Source organism: Pseudoliparis swirei, chromosome 17 (assembly GCF_029220125.1).
Source record: "Pseudoliparis swirei isolate HS2019 ecotype Mariana Trench chromosome 17, NWPU_hadal_v1, whole genome shotgun sequence".
Lineage (NCBI taxonomy): Eukaryota > Metazoa > Chordata > Actinopteri > Perciformes > Liparidae > Pseudoliparis > Pseudoliparis swirei.
In genome coordinates this window covers 508,479-531,159 of record NC_079404.1, presented here as the reverse complement: position 1 = coordinate 531,159, position 22,681 = coordinate 508,479, and the positions used below count along the sequence as shown (strand labels likewise).

The window sequence follows — 22,681 nt, the reverse complement described above, 5'->3', positions numbered from 1 at the left end:
GTGTTGCTGGTTCTACGATGAGAACAGGACGAACCAATAAGAACAGACATCAGGAGCACCCTCATCAACTTCCTCACCCTCACCATCACCCTCATCATCACTCTCACCCTCATCATCATCCTCATCATCACTCTCACCCTCATCATCACCCTCACCATCATCCTCATCATCACTCTCACCCTCATCATTACCCTCACCATCATCATCCTCATCATCACTCTCACCCTCATCATCACCCTCACCATCATCCTCATCATCACTCTCACCCTCATCATCACTCTAACCCTCATCATCAACCTCACTCTCACCCTCATCACTCTCACCCTCACCCTCATCATCACTCTCACCCTCATCATCACCATCACCCTCACCCTCATCATCACTCTCGCCATCACCATCACCCTCATCATCAGTCTCACTCACCCTCATCATCACCCTCACCATCACTCTCACCCTCATCATCATCCGCATCATCAATCTAACCCTCATCATCACTCTCACCCTCACCATCACCCTCATCATCACTCTCACCCTCACCATCACCCTCATCATCACTCTAACCCTCATCATCATCCTCATCATCACTCTCACCATCATCATCACTCTCACCCTCACCATCATCCTCATCATCACTCTAACCCTCATCATCACTCTCACCCTCACCATCACCCTCATCATCACTCTCACCCTCACCCTCATCATCACTCTCACCCTCATCATCACCATCACTCTCATCATCAGTCTCACTCTCACCCTCATCATCACCCTCATCATCATCATCACTCTCACCCTCATCATCGCCCTCACCCTCATCATCACTCTCACCCTCATCATCACCCTAACCCTCATCATCACTCTCACCATCACCCTCATCATCACTCTCACCCTCATCATCGCCCTCACCCTCATCATTATCATCCAGATAAATATGAAGAACCTTCACAGCGTCAGTATCTCTAAGAACCACCCGTCACACACACGCCGCATGGCGTCCTGCTGGTGCTCCTCGCGGCCCGTGTTTGACCCCTAGAGGTCACAGCTCCTCGCTCTCCAGCGAGGCCTCCGGCGGGCAGCTGGCGAACAGGAAGGGGCCGTTCTCCGACGAGGGGAACGCCGACTTGACGTCGAGGCCCTGGCCCGTCAGCGCGGCGTAGCGGCTGCCCGGCGCCCGCGGAGCCGCCTTCATGGGCGCCGGGATGCTCTGGTGCCACTGGGCTGAGGGCAGCAGACGGTTACTACAAGGTCATCAAGAGAGGTCACACCTCCGGGCGCCATATTCACCGTAGATATCCAGCCTGCAGGTGCACGACGCCACGCCCGCCTCGTTCTTCGCCGACACCGTGTACCAGCCGCCGTCGTCCTTTGAGGTCGGCTGGATGAGGAGACACACGTAGCCGCTGGCGTCCTGGGTCCAGCTGGAAGAGACCAGGGAGGAGTCAAAGGAACCAGGGAGGAGTCAAAGAGACCAGGGAGGAGTCAAAGGAACCAGGGAGTCAAAGAGACCAGGGAGGAGTCAAAGGAACCAGGGAGGAGTCAAAGGAACCAGGGAGGAGTCAAAGAGACCAGGGAGGAGTCAAAGGAACCAGGGAGGAGTCAAAGAGACCAGGGAGGAGTCAAAGAGACCAGGGAGGAGTCAAAGAGACCAGGAGGAGTCAAAGGAACCAGGGAAGGAGTCAAAGAACCAGGAGGAGTCAAAGAGACCAGGAGGAGTCAAAGGAACCAGGGAGTCAAAGAGACCAGGGAGGAGTCAAAGAGACCAGGGAGGAGTCAAAGGAACCAGGGAGTCAAAGAGACCAGGGAGGAGTCATTAAAGAGACCAGGGAGGAGTCAAAGAGACCAGGGAGGAGTCAAAGGAACCAGGGAGGAGTCAAAGAGACCAGGGAGGAGTCAAAGAGACCAGGGAGGAGTCAAAGAGACCAGGGAGGAGTCAAAGAGACCAGGGAGGAGTCAAAGAGACCAGGGAGGAGTCAAAGGAACCAGGGAGGAGTCAAAGGAACCAGGGAGTCAAAGAGACCAGGGAGGAGTCAAAGAGACCAGGGAGGAGTCAAAGGAACCAGGGAGGAGTCAAAGAGACCAGGGAGGAGTCAAAGAGACCAGGGAGGAGTCAAAGGAACCAGGTAGGAGTCAAAGAGACCAGGGAGGAGTCAAAGAGACCAGGGAGGAGTCAAAGAGACCAGGGAGGAGTCAAAGAGACCAGGGAGGAGTCAAAGAGACCAGGGAGGAGTCATTAAAGAGACCAGGGAGGAGTCAAAGGAACCAGGGAGTCAAAGAGACCAGGGAGTCAAAGAGACCAGGGAGGAGTCATTAAAGAGACCAGGGAGGAGTCAAAGAGACCAGGGAGGAGTCAAAGAGACCAGGGAGGAGTCAAAGAGACCAGGGAGTCAAAGAGACCAGGGAGGAGTCAAAGAGACCAGGGAGGAGTCAAAGAGACCAGGGAGGAGTCAAAGAGACCAGGGAGTCAAAGGAACCAGGGAGTCAAAGAGACCAGGGAGGAGTCATTAAAGAGACCAGGGAGGAGTCAAAGAGACCAGGAGGAGTCAAAAGAGACCAGGTCAAAGGAACCAGGGAGTCAAAGAGACCAGGGAGGAGTCAAAGAGACCAGGGAGGAGTCAAAGAGACCAGGGAGGAGTCATTAAAGAGACCAGGGAGGAGTCATTAAAGAGACCAGGGAGGAGTAATTAAAGAGACCAGGGAGGAGTCAAAGAGACCAGGGAGGAGTCAAAGGAACCAGGGAGGAGTCAAAGAGACCAGGGAGGAGTCAAAGAGACCAGGGAGGAGTCAAAGGAACCAGGGAGGAGTCAAAGAGACCAGGGAGGAGTCAAAGAGACCAGGGAGGAGTCAAAGGAACCAGGGAGTCAAAGAGACCAGGGAGGAGTCAAAGGAACCAGGGAGGAGTCAAAGAGACCAGGGAGGAGTCAAAGGAACCAGGGAGGAGTCAAAGAGACCAGGGAGGAGTCAAAGGAACCAGGGAGTCAAAGAGACCAGGGAGTCAAAGAGACCAGGGAGGAGTCAAAGGAACCAGGGAGGAGTCAAAGGAACCAGGGAGTCAAAGAGACCAGGGAGGAGTCAAAGGAACCAGGGAGGAGTCAAAGGAACCAGGGAGTCAAAGAGACCAGGGAGGAGTCAAAGAGACCAGGGAGGAGTCAAAGAGACCAGGGAGGAGTCAAAGGAACCAGGGAGTCAAAGAGACCAGGGAGGAGTCATTAAAGAGACCAGGGAGGAGTCAAAGAGACCAGGGAGGAGTCAAAGAGACCAGGGAGGAGTCAAAGAGACCAGGGAGGAGTCAAAGACCAGGAGTCATTAAAGAGACCAGGGAGGAGTCAAAGAGACCAGGGAGGAGTCAAAGGAACCAGGGAGGAGTCAAAGGAACCAGGGAGGAGTCAAAGGAACCAGGGAGGAGTCAAAGGAACCAGGGAGTCAAAGAGACCAGGGAGGAGTCAAAGGAACCAGGGAGGAGTCAAAGGAACCAGGGAGGAGTCAAAGGAACGAGTCCCTGCAGGTCCAACAGGGTTCTGGCAGGGGGCGGGACACCAACACGGCGACTCACCTGGTTCTGTCTCTGGCTCTAGGGATGGTGTCATTGTCTTTCTTCCAGAAGATGGGGCGGGCGGTCACCACGTGCACTCACGTGCGTGAGTCACGTCGAGGTCACGTTCTGCAGTGAGTCACAAACTGGGGCGGTCAGGTCACGTGAGGTCACGGGGTCACGTGAGGTCACTGTGAGGTCACGGTGAGGTCACGTGAGGTCACGCAGGTCACGTGTGAGGTCACGTGTGAGGTCACGTGTGCGGTCACGTGTGCGGTCACGTGTGAGGTCACGTGTGCGGTCACGTGTGTGAGGTCACGTGGTGAGGTCACGTGTGAGGTCACGTGAAGTCACGTGTGAGGTCACGTGTGGTGAGGTCACGGTGAGGTCACGTGTGAGGTCACGTGTGAGGTCACGTGTGAGTCACGTGAGGTCACGTGTGAGGTCACGTGGCAGAGGTCACGTGTGAGGTCACGTGTGAGGTCACGTGTGAGGTCACGTGTGAGGTCACGTGAGGTCACGTGTGAGGTCACGTGTGAGTCACGTGTGAGGTCACGTGTGAGGTCACGTGTGAGGTCACGTGTGAGGTCACGGTGAGGTCACGTGTGAGGTCACGTGTGAGTCACGTGTGAGGTCACGTGTGAGGTCACGTGTGAGGTCACGTGTGAGGTCACGTGTGAGGTCACGTGTGAGGTCACGTGTGCGGTCACGTGTGCGGTCACGTGTGAGGTCACGTGTGAAGTCACGTGTGAGGTCACGTGTGAGGTCACGTGTGAGGTCACGTGTGAGGTCACGTGTGAGGTCACGTGTGAAGTCACGTGTGAGGTCACGTGTGAGGTCACGTGTGAGGTCACGTGTGAAGTCACGTGTGAGGTCACGTGTGAAGTCACGTGTGAGGTCACGTGAGGTCACGTGAGGTCACGTGTGAGGTCACGTGTGAGGTCACGGTGAGGTCACGTGTGAGGTCACGTGAGGTCACGTGAAGTCACGTGTGAGGTCACGTGTGAGGTCACGTGTGAGGTCACGTGTGAGGTCACGTGTGAGGTCACGTGTGAGGTCACGTGTGAGGTCACGTGTGAGGTCACGTGTGAGGTCACGTGTGAGGTCACGTGTGAGGTCACGTGTGAGGTCACGTGTGAGGTCACGTGTGAGGTCACGTGTGAGGTCACGTGTGCGGTCACGTGTGCGGTCACGTGTGAGGTCACGTGTGAGGTCACGTGTCACGTGAGGTCACGTGTGAGGTCACGTGTGAGGTCACGTGTGAAGTCACGTGTGAAGTCACGTGTGAGGTCACGTGTGAGGTCACGTGTGAGGTCACGTGTGAGGTCACGTGTGCGGTCACGTGTGCGGTCACGTGTGAGGTCACGTGTGAGGTCACGTGTGAGGTCACGTGTGAGGTCACGTGTGAGGTCACGTGTGAGGTCACGTGTGAGGTCACGTGTGAGGTCACGTGTGAGGTCACGTGTGAGGTCACGTGTGAGGTCACGTGTGAAGTCACGTGTGAGGTCACGTGTGAAGTCACGTGTGAGGTCACGTGTGAGGTCACGTGTGAGGTCACGTGTGAGGTCACGTGTGAGGTCACGTGTGAAGTCACGTGTGAGGTCACGTGTGAGGTCACGTGTGAGGTCACGTGTGAAGTCACGTGTGAGGTCACGTGTGAGGTCACGTGTGAGGTCACGTGTGAGGTCACGTGTGAGGTCACGTGTGAGGTCACGTGTGAAGTCACGTGTGAAGTCACGTGTGAAGTCACGTGTGAGGTCACGTGTGCGGTCACGTGTGAAGTCACTTGTGAGGTCACGTGTGCGGTCACGTGTGAGGTCACGTGTGAGGTCACGTGTGCGGTCACGTGTGCGGTCACGTGTGCGGTCACGTGCGGTCACGTGAGGTCACGTGTGAGGTCACGTGTGCGGTCACGTGTGAGGTCACGTGTGTGAGGTCACGTGAGGTCACGTGGTCACGTGTGAGGTCACGTGTGAGGTCACGTGTGAGGTCACGTGTGAGGTCACGTGTGAGGTCACGTGTGAGGTCACGTGTGAGGTCACGTGTGAGGTCACGTGTGAGGTCACGTGTGAGGTCACGTGAGGTCACGTGAGGTCACGTGAGGTCACGTGTGAGGTCACGTGTGAGGTCACGTGTGAGGTCACGTGTGAGGTCACGTGTGAGGTCACGTGTGAGGTCACGTGTGAGGTCACGTGTGAGGTCACGTGTGAGGTCACGTGTGAGGTCACGTGTGAGGTCACGTGTGAGGTCACGTGTGAGGTCACGTGTGAGGTCACGTGTGAGGTCACGTGTGAGGTCACGTGTGAGGTCACGTGTGAGGTCACGTGTGAGGTCACGTGTGAGGTCACGTGTGAGGTCACGTGTGAGGTCACGTGTGAGGTCACGTGTGAGGTCACGTGTGAGGTCACGTGTGAGGTCACGTGTGAGGTCACGTGTGAGGTCACGTGTGAGGTCACGTGTGAGGTCACGTGTGAAGTCACATGTGAGGTCACGTGTGAAGTCACGTGTGAGGTCACGTGTGAAGTCACGTGTGAGGTCACGTGTGAAGTCACGTGTGAGGTCACGTGTGAGGTCACGTGTGCGGTCACGTGTGAAGTCACGTGTGAGGTCACGTGTGCGGTCACGTGTGAGGTCACGTGTGCGGTCACGTGTGCGGTCACGTGTGCGGTCACGTGTGCGGTCACGTGTGCGGTCACGTGTGCGGTCACGTGTGCGGTCACGTGTGAGGTCACGCAGCGGTCACGTGTGAGGTCACGTGTGAGGTCACGTGTGAGGTCACGTGTGCGGTCACGTGTGCGGTCACGTGTGCGGTCACGTGTGAGGTCACGTGTGCGGTCACGTGTGAGGTCACGTGTGAGGTCACGTGTGAGGTCACGTGTGCGGTCACGTGTGAGGTCACGTGTGAGGTCACGTGTGCGGTCACGTGTGCGGTCCTCACCCACGACCTGCAGCTGCAGGCAGAAGGAGCTCTGGCCCGCCTTGTTGCTGGCGATGCACGTGTAGGCGCCGGCGTCGCTCTGCGCCAGCGGGTCGATGACCAGCGAGTGGACGCCGTTCTCCCGCACCAGCATCTTGTGGCCGTGGTCCGGGTAGATGGGCGTCCCGTTGACCAGCCACATGAGCTCCGGGTTGGGGAGGCCGCTCACCTGCGAGACAACGAGCGGGGCACGTGACGCACAGCGCGATGTCTGCGTGGCGCTCGCCCCGGGGGGCGGCGGCCTACCTTACAGTCCAGTCTGCAGAGCCTCCCTTCGTGAGCCAGCGTGTCGCCCGGCGCCTGCAGGAAGTGAGGCCGGAAGAACTGCTCCTGGGTTTGCTCGCTTTCCACTTCCTGTATGCGTGTTCGCACCCTGAGGGGGAAGCAGAGCACGTTGTCCTGGTCGTCGTGTTACGCGTCATGACGACGATGAGCACACACATCTATTGTTTTACAGATGTTATCAAATGTAAGGATTTGGTTCATGATAAAATAATGCACAGAGCTAAAGCAACGTCCCTGCAGACTGAGTACAAAGGCTGTTCTCAACACATGAGTGTAAATATGATTTGAGATGTTTGTAAGTTTACTGGACAAAAGGCTGAAAAAGGGATTAAAAGAAGATGTATTTCTACTGTAGGAGTCGAATTATGGAACAACGTTAAAATGGATGTAAGAATGTTGAACTCATTTTAGTTTTTTGAGGGTTATAAATGTGATTGAAACCTATGTATATCAGAATCAGAAACAGGTTTATTGCCAAAGAATGAATGTTTTCACAAACAAACGAGGAATTTTTTTTGGTGGAAGGTGCAACATTTGGACATGACAAACAACAATCAACGCAAGGAGGGAGGAGGAGTGGGAGGAAGAGGGAGGAGGAGGAAGAGGAAGGAGCGGGAAGAAGGAGGAGAGAGGAAGGTGGAAGAAGAGGTGGTAGTCCTGGGGGTGACAGTCAGTCAGTCCCGGGGTCCATTGATGAGCCCGACCGCCGTCGGGAAAAAGCTATTGGTGTGGCGGGAGGTCGTGGTCATGATGGATGTATATATATATTAGGGCTGTCAATCGATTAAAAAAAATTAACTAATTAATCGCACATGTTGAAATTGCGATTAATTAATCGCGATTAAAAGTGTTTTCCTTCTTTTTAAAGACAAAACTTCACACAGAGCTGTGTTTTCAAAGAGGCTCCTACCTATAAAGTGCCAGTGAGGGATTTAATATCGTGGATGATAAATTGTTTCTTCAGTGAAACATCAGATTAGTAAAAAAAAAGAAGTATATTGAGACCCCATTGGTCCTGTCATCTTTACCACTGAACAGCAGAACCAGTGGCCTTGGTAACTGACTGACATTCACATATGTCACGTTAACCCTCTGGAGGCTGGGGGCATTTTATACATTTTACAAACAAACAAAAATCACCGTTTAAAGTCTTTTGCATGTGACACACCCCCACGTGTTCTACATCAAACATTCCAGAACAATCTCAGCTCTGAAATGAGCCTCATTGTCCTCGCGCCGTGTTCTCTGCTCTCTGACTGACAGGCTCCTAAATGAGCCTTACCTGTGAGGTGGGAGGTCCTTTGTGATTTACTGAGTGTTCATTGGTTGTTTTTTTTGCAAAATGTTGACAGACAAACGGATTGACCAATCACGGTGAAGGTTTCGTGTGACGAGTTCTTTCCGCGCCGCGTCCCCCGACACGTCGCCCCTCCGTTCCTCTGTGTGTCAGAGGGGGAGACGGGAGGAAGGAGGAGCAGGAGGAAACACGACTGATTCATCCACGAGTTAAACTCATTTATGATCCTTATTTTCACGGAGAAATAATTGTTTTAAAAACGGAAACAGTGTCAAACCGTACTGCCGCGGTTTGACACTCAGAGTGTAAAAACTTCAACGAACACCGGAAGCAAGTCGAAGTGTCCTTGAGCAAGGCACTGAACCCCCAGTTGCTTCCCGGGTGCATCACTGCAGCCACTGCTCCTTAATAACTAAGGATGGGTTAAATGCAGAGAACTAATTTCCCCTTGTGGATTAATAAAGTATATACAAAATTAAAAAGTTGCGTTAATTGCGCTAAAATATTTTAGTGCGTTAACGCGGCCAAGTTAATCGCATAGATTAACGCGTTAACGCTGACAGCCCTAATATATATATATAATTTTTTATTTTCTTTATTATTTTTCTTCATTTTATATTAATTTTCTGATTTATTTGATTAAAATATATATAAATAAAAATAATATATAAATAAATAAAAATAATATTTATATAATAATAATTTTGGATAGGAATATATAAGCATTTTCTGCTTCTACCTATACCTTTTCAGCCTTTCTGTTCTGTCTATTATATAGAATAATATTGTATTGCAATGATTGACTGAATAAAATACACAACAACAACAACAACTTCAGACGATCACAGATCCTGAGGAACGTCCGTAGCTTCTCCTCTCCCTCGGTCCTGCTCACCTCTGACACTGAATGGGCGTCGCTCGGTTCCGGGGAGGTCCGGTTTGGACCAGCAGGTGACCCGAGCAGCTGATCCGGCCCTGGCGGTCGTCACAGATCAAACATCAGCGTTGCGCGTCTGGCGGGAAGCGGCGGCGCGAGGGCTCACCTGAGGGTTGGCCGCCATGACGGTGTAGTTGCCGTCGTCGTCGCTGGCCGTGGCCTCGATGTGCAGGGCGCAGGTCCCGTCCGCCTCCCTGATCTTCCTGTAGTGGGTCTTCTTCCTCACGATCTGCTTGCCGTCCTTGAACCAGTAAACCTGCGGACACACGGGCGGAGGAGGCGTTGGAGGGACGCGAGCGACACGAGCACGCCGCCGCCGCCGCCCTTCACCTTGGGAGACGGGATGCCCAGCACTCGGCAGGAGAAGGTGACGGGCACGCCCTCCACGGCCCGGAAGTTCCTGAGCTTCCGGCTGAAGACGGGCGCGATGCACCTCCCCGTGGGCACGTCGTCGTGCTGCACCTCGTCGTCAGACTCGTCCACCGGCGTGCGCTCCAGGCGGAACTCGATCTCGCTCATCAGCCGCTGCTCGAAGTTGGACACTTTGTACGTCTGGAGGAGGAGAAGCGGCTGGTGAAGCGATCCACGTCGACGTGGTGCAGGAGAGGTTCAGGGACACGTGGAGTTATCAAAGGAACCAGACAAACATCGGTGCCACTTTGATCCATGAGGATTCTCAGACATGGCGTCTGTCTGGCGTCTCACTCCTGGTCGCTCAAACCAAACGGGGCTGAAGGTCAAACAGAGGTCAACTTCAGAGGAGGCCGGCAGGAGGTCGTTAACGAAAAGCTAAATGGGTGGGAGGGGGGTCAATTAACAGTCTTTGTTCTGCCCCACATTGTCCTGTGTTGCATAGAGACGTCACGTGGCGTAGAATGCAACGGCCTTTCTGTTTCGACTGAAAGCACGTTCTGGGGTCGGCTAGCTCGGTTTCTGCTTTAGGACTCCTGCTTGATAGCCTTCAAAGTGCTAACTCTGTGAGTATCTATGGATGTAACGTGTCAATATCGGCTATCTGTATATTATCTGTGTAATTACTGTTATAGTATAATATTGTGCTGTAGCAATAGACGCTAATTAGCGTCTAGCTAATCGCGATTAGCCCCAACATGACGAAATGCTAATCGCGATTAGCATTTCGTCATGTTGGGGCTAGCATCGACTTTTCAGTCGTCAGGAGGTTCATGTTGATGGATAGGGGTAATGTCTGATGGCTTTGTGTTAATCATAGTTGTGTGTGTGTATGTGTGTGAGGTTATGTCATGTTATGTCTCCACAGTTTTACAATATCAAAGATTCATAGTAAAACCCTGAACTCTTTAAATTGTATGATCTGCTGTTAGCTATCTGCTAAGCTAACTTAAAGAAGCAACAGCAGAATAGTATCAGTGTGTGTGTATGTATGAGGGTATGCAGCTATGTGCATATATATATGTTAATGTGTGCAGGTTTTTGCATGTCTACCCGTATTTATATATATGTAGTCTTTATTTTATTATTTATTTTATTTGTTAGTATGTTTTTTGTCTGAGTATCTCTGGAGACATACAGTGTGGACATATTTTCTTTTGCATGTGCATATCTCGAAAACCAATAAAAGATTTGATCACCCAAAAAAATAAAAAAATAACAAGATGAAAGTTTGTGAGTCAAGGTTTTTCTTTTTAAAGTGTCATGTTGGGACTTTTGGGAAAATGTGAAATGCCAAGCGAGGCGAGAGGCTGCCGGCACCGGAGGAACCATAGAGTGACACTGAGGTCGAGCGGCTCCACGATGACCTCACACGACCCGGCTCCTCCAGAGAAACTAATGCACATGTCAAAATGTTCAGACTATTTAGACTAGTTCCTTCTCTAAAGCAGCAATCATCAAAAGAAACAGGCGTGTTCAATATGAACTAAAACATCTCAACTTTCTTCTAATCATGAACTCCTTTTCATTTGCACGCCACAAAAGGTGAAAGGTCAAGTGCTTTGTGGAAGCATTGAAGACAAAAGGGGGTCAAAGGTCAGTTACGCTAGAAAAGCTTTAGTTCAATGACTTGGTTAACGGCACAAAAAACAGCAACAAATAATGAAACTTGAATCCCTGAGCGAGTGAATGAGAAGCAGACAGATTGTGTAACGGGTGGATTAGAGTTCAGGAGAGGAACACGAGGTCAACGTCCCTCTAACCTTGAATGTGAGGCTCATTTCTCTGAAGGCAGGTTATGTTAGTCCAGAGGCTGGATCTGGATTAGAGATATGAACATGGTATTTATTCTTAATCTCTGAAACATTGTGACGAGCAGCGGTACCTCGTCGTAGGTAATGACAGGAGCAGGAATGTTGGGTCCGAGGGCCGCCGTGGGCCCCTGGTGACTCAGCTTCTACGAGAGGTGAAGACACACAGGCGGCGCACTGAAGACACGCAACACGCTGTGATCCATGAGTTACACGAACAAGGAAACAATGAGACATGTTCTGTGCTGTTTTTTATTAGCTTTAAAAAACATTTAAATCTCAAACTGAATGAATGAGTGGAGACGGGTGAGAATACTGGCCCCTCATTGGTTAACACACGGCGACGCCTTCAAGCCTAGAACAGCTGCTAGTGTGTCAATATGTCCACAAACAAGAAGATCGACTGACGTTTCTGAGCAGCGATGTGATGAAGGTGTCTCCGGTCCCAGTGTGCATTATTCCTATATTCACACGTCGCTGCAGCGCCTCCTACCTGCTGCGGAGTGGCGGCGTGAAGGCGGAGCTTCCTCTCGATGTCGTGGAGCAGAACTTCTTTGCTTTCTCGAATGTCTTCCATCGACGGGAGGCGGACCTTTGGGACGTTCTTCTTCAACCTGAGGAGACGGGAGGGAGACGTGTATGAAACATTGTATTCGCGGCGCCCGGCGAGGGCGAGGGCGTACCCTGAGGGGGCGCCGCGGGGCAGGCCCATGGAGTTGGTGGGCTGACTCGGGCTCAGCGACGGCAGCACGGAGCTCAGGAAGGCCGCGGGGTTCTGGGTGGGGCTGGGGGTGGAGCTGTGGGTGGAGCTGCTGGGCGTGGGGGAGGAAGCCTGGAGCGGCGACTGGAGCACCCGCGTGGGGAAGATCCTGTGAGGCGGGGGGAACGGCGGGAGGGTGGGGGAGCTGGCGGCGGAGGAGTGGAGCTCCGCCACCGCCAGCTCCTGGAGCACCGGGGACTCGGTGGGAGACGGGCTCCTCACCGGGGAGAAGGCCCCCGCCGTCATGAACGCTCGGGGCTGGGCGAAGGCGAAGGCGCCGAGGTTCACCAGGGAGGCGTGGGCGCTTCTCAGGAGCGCCGCAGGAGATTCCACCTGCTGGGAGGCCGGGGGGGGCCCAGTGGGGGCCACGCTGAGCTGGGGGGGAGGGGCAGTTCTGGCCAGAGCTGCAGGGGAGAAGTTGAGGTGGGAGGCATGGAGGGAGTTCACCTGGAGGGCAGGGGCCAGACTGAAGGGGGGGGCGGGAGGAGGAGGAGAGGTCAACGGGGGCGGGGTCTTCAGATTAGGAACCGAAGGAGGACTCAGAGCGGAAGAGGGGAGAAGAGGAAAATAGACGTTGAGTGCTGGACGGGGCTCACACTGGACCCGGGGGGGCCACAGGGGACCTTCGTTGGAGCCTTGGACCTCAGGCTGGATCTGGATCTGTAACTGGCTGTGGGTCTGGGTCTGGGTCGGGGTCTGAGGCTGAGTCTGGGTCGGGGTCTGAGTCTGGGTCTGGGTCGGGGTCTGAGTCTGGGTCTGGGTCGGGGTCTGAGTCTGGGTCTGGGTCGGGGTCTGGGTCTGAGTCTGGGTCTGAGGCTGAGTCTGGGTCGGGGTCTGGGTCTGGGTCTGAGTCTGGGTCGGGGTCTGAGGCTGAGTCTGGGTCGGGGTCTGAGTCTGGGTCTGGGTCGGGGTCTGAGGCTGGGTCTGGGTCGGGGTCTGGGTCTGGGTCGGGGTCTGGGTCGGGGTCTGGGTCTGAGTCTGAGTCTGAGTCTGGGTCGGGGTCTGGGTCGGGGTCTGCGTCTGAGTCTGGGTCGGGGTCTGAGTCTGGGTCGGGGTCTGGGTCGGGGTCTGGGTCTGAGTCTGAGTCTGGGTCGGGGGTTCGGTCTCCTGCAGCTGCTCCATGAGGACCTGGTGGTGCAGGAGCTGGAGCTGGACCGGGTCCCTGTAGATCGGAGATGAAGAAGAGATGAAGAAGAGGCCCTCCTCACATGGAGCTCCACTCATGAAGAATCCTCTTTCCTTCTAAGGGCGCGACACGGCGCCGCTCTGTGAACACGGCGCTCTCTTCTGTCTCGATCACATCTCTAATCTTCTCTTTTCCTTATTTAACCAGAGACACGTCTTACACCTCATCTCTATTCTTCTCTTGGAGAAACGAGGATCACAAACAGAAGATTTCATCTGAATGATCAGAACTATTAATAACAGAGGAGCACTCAGATAGAGCGTCCTGAGTTCTGGAGAGCCTGAAGGTCCACAGTGGACTAAGACCCCCCCCCCCCCCCCCCCCCCGAGTGCTTCCCTACTCACAGTTTGGGTTTAGCCAGAACCGCCGGAGGTCCTTTGAGGAGCTCGTCACTTTGCTCTTCCTCCTCGTCTTCGGGCAGCTTGAAGTGCACACGCAGGCCGACCCGGGAGCCGACCCGGGAGGCCCTGTGGGTGGTCTGGGCCCCGGTCTTCAGGCAGGAGTTAGGAGGGGGGAGGGGGACCACCATGAGGCTCCCGTTCTGGGGGTCCGGGGTCCTCTTGACTTTGGGGCTCGTGTCCAGCGATGTCATCGCGGGGGGGAACGCGGGGTTTGGGTCGGAGAGCACCTGTGGTTCTGGACCACTGGATCCAAGAGGGTTCTGGTGGAGGCAGAGAGGATCTAGGTTTGGGGTTCTGGTGCTGGAGGGTTCTAGACCGTGTAGACTGGTGCGGAAGGGGTCCGGACGCAGCATGCTGGACCCATGGGGGTCCAGATGGAGGGTGCTGGTGCTCAAGGGGTCCAGACGTAAGGTGCTGGAGACCAGCGGGTCCAGGCGGGTGGTGCTGGACTGGGTTCTGGAGGCCTCTGGTTGAGGGTTCCCGGTGGGAGCTGACGGCGGCCCCGGGACCGGGTTCTCCGTCACAGCGCCGAGCGGCGTCTCGCGGCTGCCTGAGGGGTCAGAACCACGTCAGAACATCTGTCACCAGAACACAGCTGGAGGTCAAACCGCGGCGGTACCTTTGACCCGGAGCGCCGCGGCGCTGGACGCCGTTCCGTACGCGTTGCTCGCCGTGCACGTAAACGTCCCAGAGTCCTCGGGGAAGACCTCCGCCACCACCAGGGTGCAGATCCCCTCTGGAGGAACAGAACACAGCCCCTCAGACCGGACCTCTCTCTGCGGCGCACAGAACTGGAGCCGAGAGCCGGAGCAGCCTGAGGGTCTGACACCTTATAGGGCCGGGGGAACCGGCCTGGATATGTACAGCAGAGCTTCACCAAGGAGATGTGGACACACACACACACACACACACACACACACACACACACACACACACACACACACACACACACACACACACACACACACACACACACACACACACACACACACACACACACACACACACACACACACACACACACACACACACACACACACACACACACGCGGGGGGAAGTCAACTCTTTGATGTGCACCACCATGACGAAGCCGTGACGGTTTAACAATAGAATAACAATAGAAAATGTGTCTTTATTTATTTACGCTGAATCTTCTTACACTAAGGAGATGAAACTGAGATGACTTCATTAAACTGAATTGACGTATTTAAGATGCAATAAAGTCTTTAAAACTTAAATAATAAATGTTCCCAAAAACTCCTATTCTTTCCTAAATGTCAAATCAATAGGGGGGGGGGGGGCGGGGCTTACTGTTCTGCAGGATCCTGGAGTCCGGGGAGTCCTGGATGGTCTCCCCCTCCCTGGACCAGTCCACCCGGGGGGCCGGGGCCCCTTTCACGTGGCACTCTAGCACCACCAGCTGGCCTTCTGCCGCAAGGACGTCCTGCAGGCTCTGGGGAGCGACACGAGCCAATGAGCACGAGACCAGAGCGGAGGTTCCATTCCTGCCGGGCTGCCTTCATACCTTGGTGAACACCGGGGCCGCCACGACGGGCCCGGTGGCCCCGTGAGGGGGGGCGCAGCTGGAGGTCTGCCGCACACAGAGGACGCATCCATTAAGATATACAAACCCTCGGGCGACGCATCGAGGAGGAGCCGCTCTACCTCGGACCGGGCCGGTGGCGCCGGGTCGGACGGCGGCGCCTCTCGCGCTTCTGGAAGTTCTGGACGGCCAGGAAGCAAAGCGGCAAACACCTGCAGAGGCGGCACCGTGGCCCCCGGAGCAGCCGGACCCCCGGAGGCCACCGGCGGAAGTACGGGGGCCGATGTCCCGACCGCGGGGGGAGGAGCTTCTGCGTCCGTGGGAAAGGAGGTCCGCTGCTCCGGCTCCTCGGCGGGGCGGGATGGCGCCGGCTCGTCCTCCTCTGCACAGGGAGTCGGGGTCGGGGGGGCGGACCTCTCCTGCGGCCTTCGGAGGAGGAGGAAGAGGAGGAGGAACATGAGCGAAAGCTCCACGTCGGCTTCACCCGGGACGCCACGGCGGCGAGACTCACTCGGCCGCGTCCTCACGGAGCCGCTCGCCCTCGGAGTCCGAAGAGGAGGCGCCTGTGGGTCAGAACACACGACGCCGTCACCAACGGAGCTCTACAGAACCGGATCAGAACCGGATCGTCACCTTCCACGTAGATCTCGGCCGACGTGGAGTCCGTGCCGTAGACGTTGGAGGCGAAGCAGCAGTAGCGCCCGGTGTCTTCCTCGAAGGCCTCGGCGATGACAAGGGTCTGCAGCGCGCCGGCCGCCAGCACCTGGAGGTCAGGGCTGTTCTCCAGCTGCTTGCCCTCGCAGAACCACCTGAACAGAAACCACATGAACAGAACCACATGAACAGAACCACATGAACAGAACCATCGAACAGAACCACGTGAACAGAACCACCACAACAGAACCATCGAACAGAACCACCACAACAGAACCATCGAACAGAACCACATGAACCGAACCACGTGAACAGATTTGCATGGCACCATCTCTTAAACCCCCTCTAGAGACTGAAGACTGAAGATTAGAGACTGAAGACTAGAGACTGAAGACTGGAGACTGAAGACTAGAGACTGAAGACTAGAGACTGAAGACTAGAGACTAGATACTAGAGACTGAAGACTAGAGACTGAAGACTAGAGACTGAAGACTGAAGACTGAAGACTAGAGACTGAAGACTAGAGACTGAAGACTAGATACTAGATACTAGAGACTGAAGACTAGAGACTGAAGACTAGAGACTAGAGACTGAAGACTAGAGACTGAAGACTAGAGACTAGATACTAGAGACTGAAGACTAGAGACTGAAGACTAGAGACTGAAGACTAGAGACTAAAGACTAGAGACTGAAGACTAGAGACTGAAGACTAGAGACTGAAGACTAGATACTAGAGACTGAAGACTAGAGACTGAAGACTAGAGACTGAAGACTGAAGACTAGAGACTGAAGACTAGAGACTAGAGACTAGAGACTGAAGACTAGAGACTGAGACTAAAGACTAGAGACTGAAGACTAGAGACTAGAGACTGAAGACTAGAGACTGAAGACTAGAGACTGAAGACTAGAGACTAGATACTAGAGACTGAAGACTAGAGACTGAAGACTAGAGACTGAAGACTAGAGACTAAAGACTAGAGACTGAAGACTAGAGACTGAAGACTAGAGACTAGATACTAGAGACTGAAGACTAGAGACTGAAGACTAGAGACTGAAGACTAGAGACTAGAGACTAGAGACTGAAGACTAGAGACTAAAGACTAGAGACTAAAGACAAGAGACTGAAGACTAGAGACTAGAGACTAAAGACTAGAGACTGAAGACTAGAGACTAAAGAATAGAGACTAAAGACAAGAGACTGAAGACTAGAGACTGAAGACTAGAGACTAAAGACTAGAGACTAAAGACAAGAGACTGAAGATTAGAGACTGAAGACTAGAGACTAAAGACAAGAGACTGAAGACTAGAGACTAGAGACTAGAGACAAGAGACTGAAGACTAGAGACTGAAGACTAGAGACTGAAGACTAGAGACTAGAGACTGAAGACTAGAGACTGAAGACTAGAGACTAGAGACTGAAGACTAGAGACTGAAGACTAGAGACTAAAGACTGAAGACTAGAGACTAAAGACTAGAGACTGAAGACTAGAGACTGAAGACTAAAGACTAGAGACTGAAGACTAGAGACTGAAGACTAGAGACTAAAGACTAAAGACTAGAGACTGAAGACTAGAGACTGAAGACTAGAGACTAGAGACTGAAGACTAGAGACTAAAGACTAGAGACTAAAGACAATAGACTGAAGACTAGAGACTGAAGACTAGAGACTAAAGACAAGAGACTGAAGACTAGAGACTGAAGACTAGAGACTAGAGACTGAAGACTAGAGACTGAAGACTAGAGACAAGAGACTAAAGACTAGAGACTGAAGACTAGAGACTGAAGACTGAAGACTAGAGACTGAAGACTAGAGACTGAAGACTAGAGACTAAAGACTGAAGACTAGAGACTGAAGACTAGAGACTGAAGACTAGAGACTGAAGACTAGAGACTAGAGACTAAAGACTAGAGACTGAAGACTAGAGACTAGAGACTGAAGACTAGAGACTAAAGACAAGAGACTGAAGACTAGAGACTGAAGACTAGAGACTAAAGACTAGAGACTGAAGACTAGAGACTAAAGACTAGAGACTGAAGACTAAAGACTAGAGACTGAAGACTAGAGACTGAAGACTAAAGACTAAAGACAAGAGACTGAAGACTAGAGACTAAAGACTAGAGACTGAAGACTAAAGACTAAAGACAAGAGACTGAAGACTAGAGACTAAAGACTAGAGACTAAAGACAAGAGACTGAAGACTAGAGACTGAAGACTAGAGACTGAAGACTAGAGACTAGAGACTAAAGACAAGAGACTGAAGACTAGAGACTGAAGACTAGAGACTAAAGACAAGAGACTGAAGACTAGAGACTAGAGACTAAAGACAAGAGACTGAAGACTAGAGACTGAAGACTAGAGACTGAAGACTAGAGACTAGAGACTGAAGACTAGAGACTAGAGACTGAAGACTAGAGACTGAAGACTAGAGACTAGAGACTGAAGACTAGAGACTGAAGACTAGAGACTAAAGACTAGAGACTGAAGACTAGAGACTGAAGACTAGAGAATAAAGACTAGAGACTGAAGACTAGAGACTGAAGACTAGAGACTAGAGACTGAAGACTAGAGACTAAAGACAAGAGACTGAAGACTAGAGACTGAAGACTAGAGACTAAAGACTAGAGACTAAAGACAAGAGACTGAAGACTAGAGACTGAAGACTAGAGACTAAAGACAAGAGACTGAAGACTAGAGACTGAAGACTAGAGACTGAAGACTAGAGACTAGAGACTGAAGACTAGAGACTGAAGACTAGAGACTAGAGACTGAAGACTAGAGACTAGAGACTGAAGACTGAAGACAGAGTTCTGATGGTTCTTTGAGGCCCGTTTCAGAGGCTGTTTCCTTACGTTGTGTGTGGTTGTCTTTATTAAAGAGGTGAAAGACGAGGGCCTCGGGCCCCTGAGGTCAGCGCCTCGGGCCCCTGAGGTCAGCGCCTCGGGCCTCCAGTGCGCTGCAGACTCTCCATTCATCAGAACTTTCATCCTGAACTCTGACTCTGGCATGGCGCCCACGTCCACCTCCAGCAGATCGTTGTGCTCCACAGTCCGACCAATCAACACGCAGGCAGGACGCCAGGCCGCCACTCAGGCCCACGGGTCACATGACACGAGACACCAGCTGTCATCCAAAGGGTGTTGCTCGAGGGCACACCGACGAGGGCGGGGATTGAACCTCCAACCCCTCGCTAAGCACCGCCCACCAGCTGACGGAGGGAGTCGATGTCCGGTGAGTCAGGGTCTAAAAGGGAAGCATGAGGGGGAGGAGCACCTGTCGGGGTCCGTCTGGACCCAGAACCAGGAGAGGCCCCGGGCCCCGACCAGAACACATGCTGCTAAACATAGACCCACAACGCAAAGAGAGGGACATGAACCTGACCACTCTATTTGGACTCATTCAAGTCATGGGGGGGGGGCACCCACCCACACACACACACAGTCATGAGCAGAGCTTCACCTCCACAGGAAGGAGCTGAACACACTGAACCTCTGAAACATGACTCAGCAAATCGGAGAGAAAAGAGTTTCATAACAGTTTAAATCTTCATCTTACCAAAGTCCTCTTCTTCAGGACAACAGAGGGACACATGTGATTCCCCTTTGTGGTGCGCGCGCGCACACACACACACACACACACACACACACACACACACACACACACACACACACACATTTCATCTTCACTCTGGCCCTTTGTAATAAGTTTGTTGTACTAACATTCAGTTTGTTGTACTAACATTCAGTTTGTTGTTATAACATTCAGTTTGTTATCATAACATTCAGTTTGTTATAATAACATTCAGTTCGTTGTTATAACATTCAGTTTGTTATAATAACATTCAGTTTGTTATAATAACATTCAGTTTGTTGTAATAACATTCAGTTTGTTGTTATAACATTCATTTTGTTATAATAACATTCAGTATGTTATAATAACATTCAGTTTGTTGTAATAACATTCAGTTTGTTGTTATAACATTCATTTTGTTATAACATTCAGTATGTTATAATAACATTCAGTTTGTTATAATAACATTCAGTTTGTTGTTATAACATTCAGTTTGTTATAATAACATTCAGTATGTTATAATAACATTCAGTTAGTTGTTATAACATTCAGTTTGTTATAATAACATTCAGTATGTTATAATAACATTCAGTTTGTTGTTATAACATTCAGTTTGTTATAATAACATTCAGTATGTTGAGGACTCGGACGTGACTCCAAAATGGAGTCGATTACTTCTTAATAAAAAAATAAATAAAAATGCTGCTGATTGAACAATATAGAGCAAGATACATGGTGAATGTGACATGTTATAGCTAAACCATTAACTAAAGCAAGTAGCAATACTGCATATATGTATACGTATAGAAGGAGTACATGTAAGTACTCCATTACAAGTTAATAATATTACTTCAGTATATGCAGAAGTATTTTTGTCATTGGTAAACATGAAGACGCATGATATAGTTTAGTTTGGAAAATGTTAATCACTAAAGTAACTAAAGCAAGAAAAGATGTATTATTTACTACAAAGTAGCATAAAGAGTAAATACTTTGTCATATACGAATGAGTACCACTGATATGAGACTCTGAGACCCTCCAGAAGCTCTGCAGAGGATCAGATCGCCATGACGACGTCTCTTCATCTCCAGGAGGATAAACCAACGGCATCGAGAGTTTTCCTTACCGGACCTCCGGCGCCGGGACGCCCCTGACGACGCAGTCCAGCTGGACCTTGCTGCCCTCCAGGACCTCCCTGCTCTTCAGCTTCTGGATGAAGAGCGGAGGCTCACAGGCCGGCTTCGCTGGGCTCGGCCTCCCCCCCGCCTCCTCCTCCTCCTGCCGGGGAACACGGTCCTCCGTAATCCTGCAGCCCTGAAAGTCCACGCGGCCTCCAGAGTCCAGCTGGGCCTCTGGAGGGAGGCTCGCCGCGGGGCCGGGCCTCTCCTCCACCTCCAGGGGCCTGACGGAGCGCTCCCTGTCCTCGGGGCCGGGGGGGCAAACCCCATCGCCGAGGGTCTTGTTGGGGGTCCTGGTCCGGGGGGGTTTGCCCGACCTCGGCCGCGCCCGCTTGGAGCTGTTGGCCTTGAAGAGCGAGGAGAGCTCCTCGATGAAGTCCGCCGCCTTGTTGAGGAACTCCTTCTTGGACTGGGTCTCCGGCCCGTAGGGGGCGCTGCTCTCCGGCCCGTAGAGGGCGCTCCTCTCCGGCCCGTAGGGGGCGCTGCTCTCCGGCCCGTAGGGGGCGCTGCTCTCCGGCCCGTAGAGGGCGCTGCTCTCCGGCCCGTAGGGGGCGCTGCTCTCCGGCCCGTAGGGGGCGCTGCTCTCCGGCCCGTAGGGGGCGCTCCTCTCCGGCCCGTAGGGGGCGCTGCTCGCGGGAGCTTTGAGCGTCTTTCTGTCCGATGAGATCGTCGCTGCGGGTGCTCTGAGGTCAGAGGCCGGCTGGCTGAGGGCCACAGCGGGGGGGCCGGCAGCAGGGCGTTCAGAGGAAGAGGAGAGGCCGGAGGCGGTTATCGGGGTGACCTCTGACCTCTCCCCATGTCCGATGGCCAGGCGGGCCAGGTTCACGCTCTGGTGCAGCTCCTCCTGGCTGAGGAAGGCCGACAGGTCGGGGGACTGGGGGTCACCGTGGCCCCCCGCGGAGTCCTCGGCCTGGCCTTTGAGCGACGCGTAGACCTGGAGTCGCGAGGAAGAGGAGGCGGCCTCCGAGCGTCTCATCTCTCTGCGGCGCTGCGGCCTCCAGGCAGCTCTCTGTCAGGAGCTGAGCCAGAGACGAGGGCTCAGCCTGCTGCTGCGTCTCTGGGGACACACACACACACACACACACACACACACACACACCGTTTATTAGTTATTAAATGTCGATTACTGGATCGACAAATTCGACCTTCGTGCAGCTTTTCTAAATTTGCTTCAATATGAAATGTAATTATTTTGGTTTTTGACACTTTTCATATAGCAAACAAGCCGATGTCCACCGGGACGCGCCACGGTGTTTTTCGGCGATGTTCTCAGGTTCAGAACAATCGGCTCATCGGTTGGTTGAGACACGAGATGCAGAATGTAAACAGACTTCAGAAACAGATGAAATAAGAATAATATATCTGATACTAACATATCAGATGACATGCACCCGAGATACAATAGTGACACTAATATCAGATACAAATAGTTTTTTATATTTATTTAGCCTCATTTCAGCCTGGAAAAGTCTCAGGTTCTCTGGAAGCAGAACGGAGGAACCTAGGCCGGGTCCCGGGTCCCACCTGTGACGTTTCGTCTTCGACACTCTGCATGAGCGAGTTATTGAATCCAGACACGCGATATGACGCATATATGACGCTGACACTCAAATCGGCACTCCGGAGCGGCCCGTCCTGCAGCTGCTGGGCGCATTCATCCTCCTCGAACAGGTTCCAGGCCCGCGGAGTCACGTCTAATAATAACCCGGGGTCGGTTTACATGAGGAGTCAACACGCGGAGAACCGCGCATTGCTCCCGCATCCCGTGCGCCTCGTTCCCGGGACCACCGCCATCCCGGCGGGCCAGAGGTCACGAGGTCAATCCACCGTTCATCCACCAATAGGCTCAATGTGCGACACGCTGAAGCAGTGAGTTAGTGGCGTGGGGGTGTGCGTGTTTTACCTTCAGACGGACCCCCCCCGCCCCGCCCCCCTGTGGAGGACTAGTAGAATCCTCAGAGCGCACCTGGCGCAAAGCGGGACGCTGCGTCTCCTGAAGCGGCAGCTGCTCACCACGCTGGGCGTCTTCACCGCGGACTCTCGGCATGTGGAGCCGGGCAGGCGGTCTCAGTCCGCGGCAGAGTCGCAGGTTATTTTGGGGAGGCCTGGCCCACGTGTCCGGGTGGCGTCCCGGCTCATTGGCCA

The 22,681-nt window shown here is 53.0% G+C and overlaps 1 protein-coding gene across 1 annotated transcript; it reads right to left on the bottom strand.

The window, feature by feature from the left end:
• Positions 1 to 1,033: 1,033 nt before the first annotated feature.
• mypn (myopalladin) lies at positions 1,034 to 22,548 on the bottom strand. Its single transcript, XM_056436183.1, has 19 exons — positions 22,440 to 22,548; positions 20,485 to 21,593; positions 15,769 to 15,944; positions 15,647 to 15,698; positions 15,258 to 15,561; positions 15,118 to 15,183; positions 14,904 to 15,045; positions 14,211 to 14,327; positions 13,535 to 14,141; positions 11,738 to 13,166; positions 11,319 to 11,390; positions 9,353 to 9,574; positions 9,129 to 9,278; positions 8,981 to 9,060; positions 6,750 to 6,876; positions 6,465 to 6,672; positions 3,548 to 3,623; positions 1,282 to 1,415; positions 1,034 to 1,215 (listed from the first exon to the last, which is right to left on the bottom strand). Exons 2-19 carry the CDS (start codon positions 21,510 to 21,512, stop codon positions 1,034 to 1,036), a joined length of 5,172 nt encoding a protein of 1,723 aa, XP_056292158.1. The 5' UTR covers positions 21,513 to 21,593; positions 22,440 to 22,548.
• Between the last annotated feature and the right edge of the window lie 133 nt (positions 22,549 to 22,681).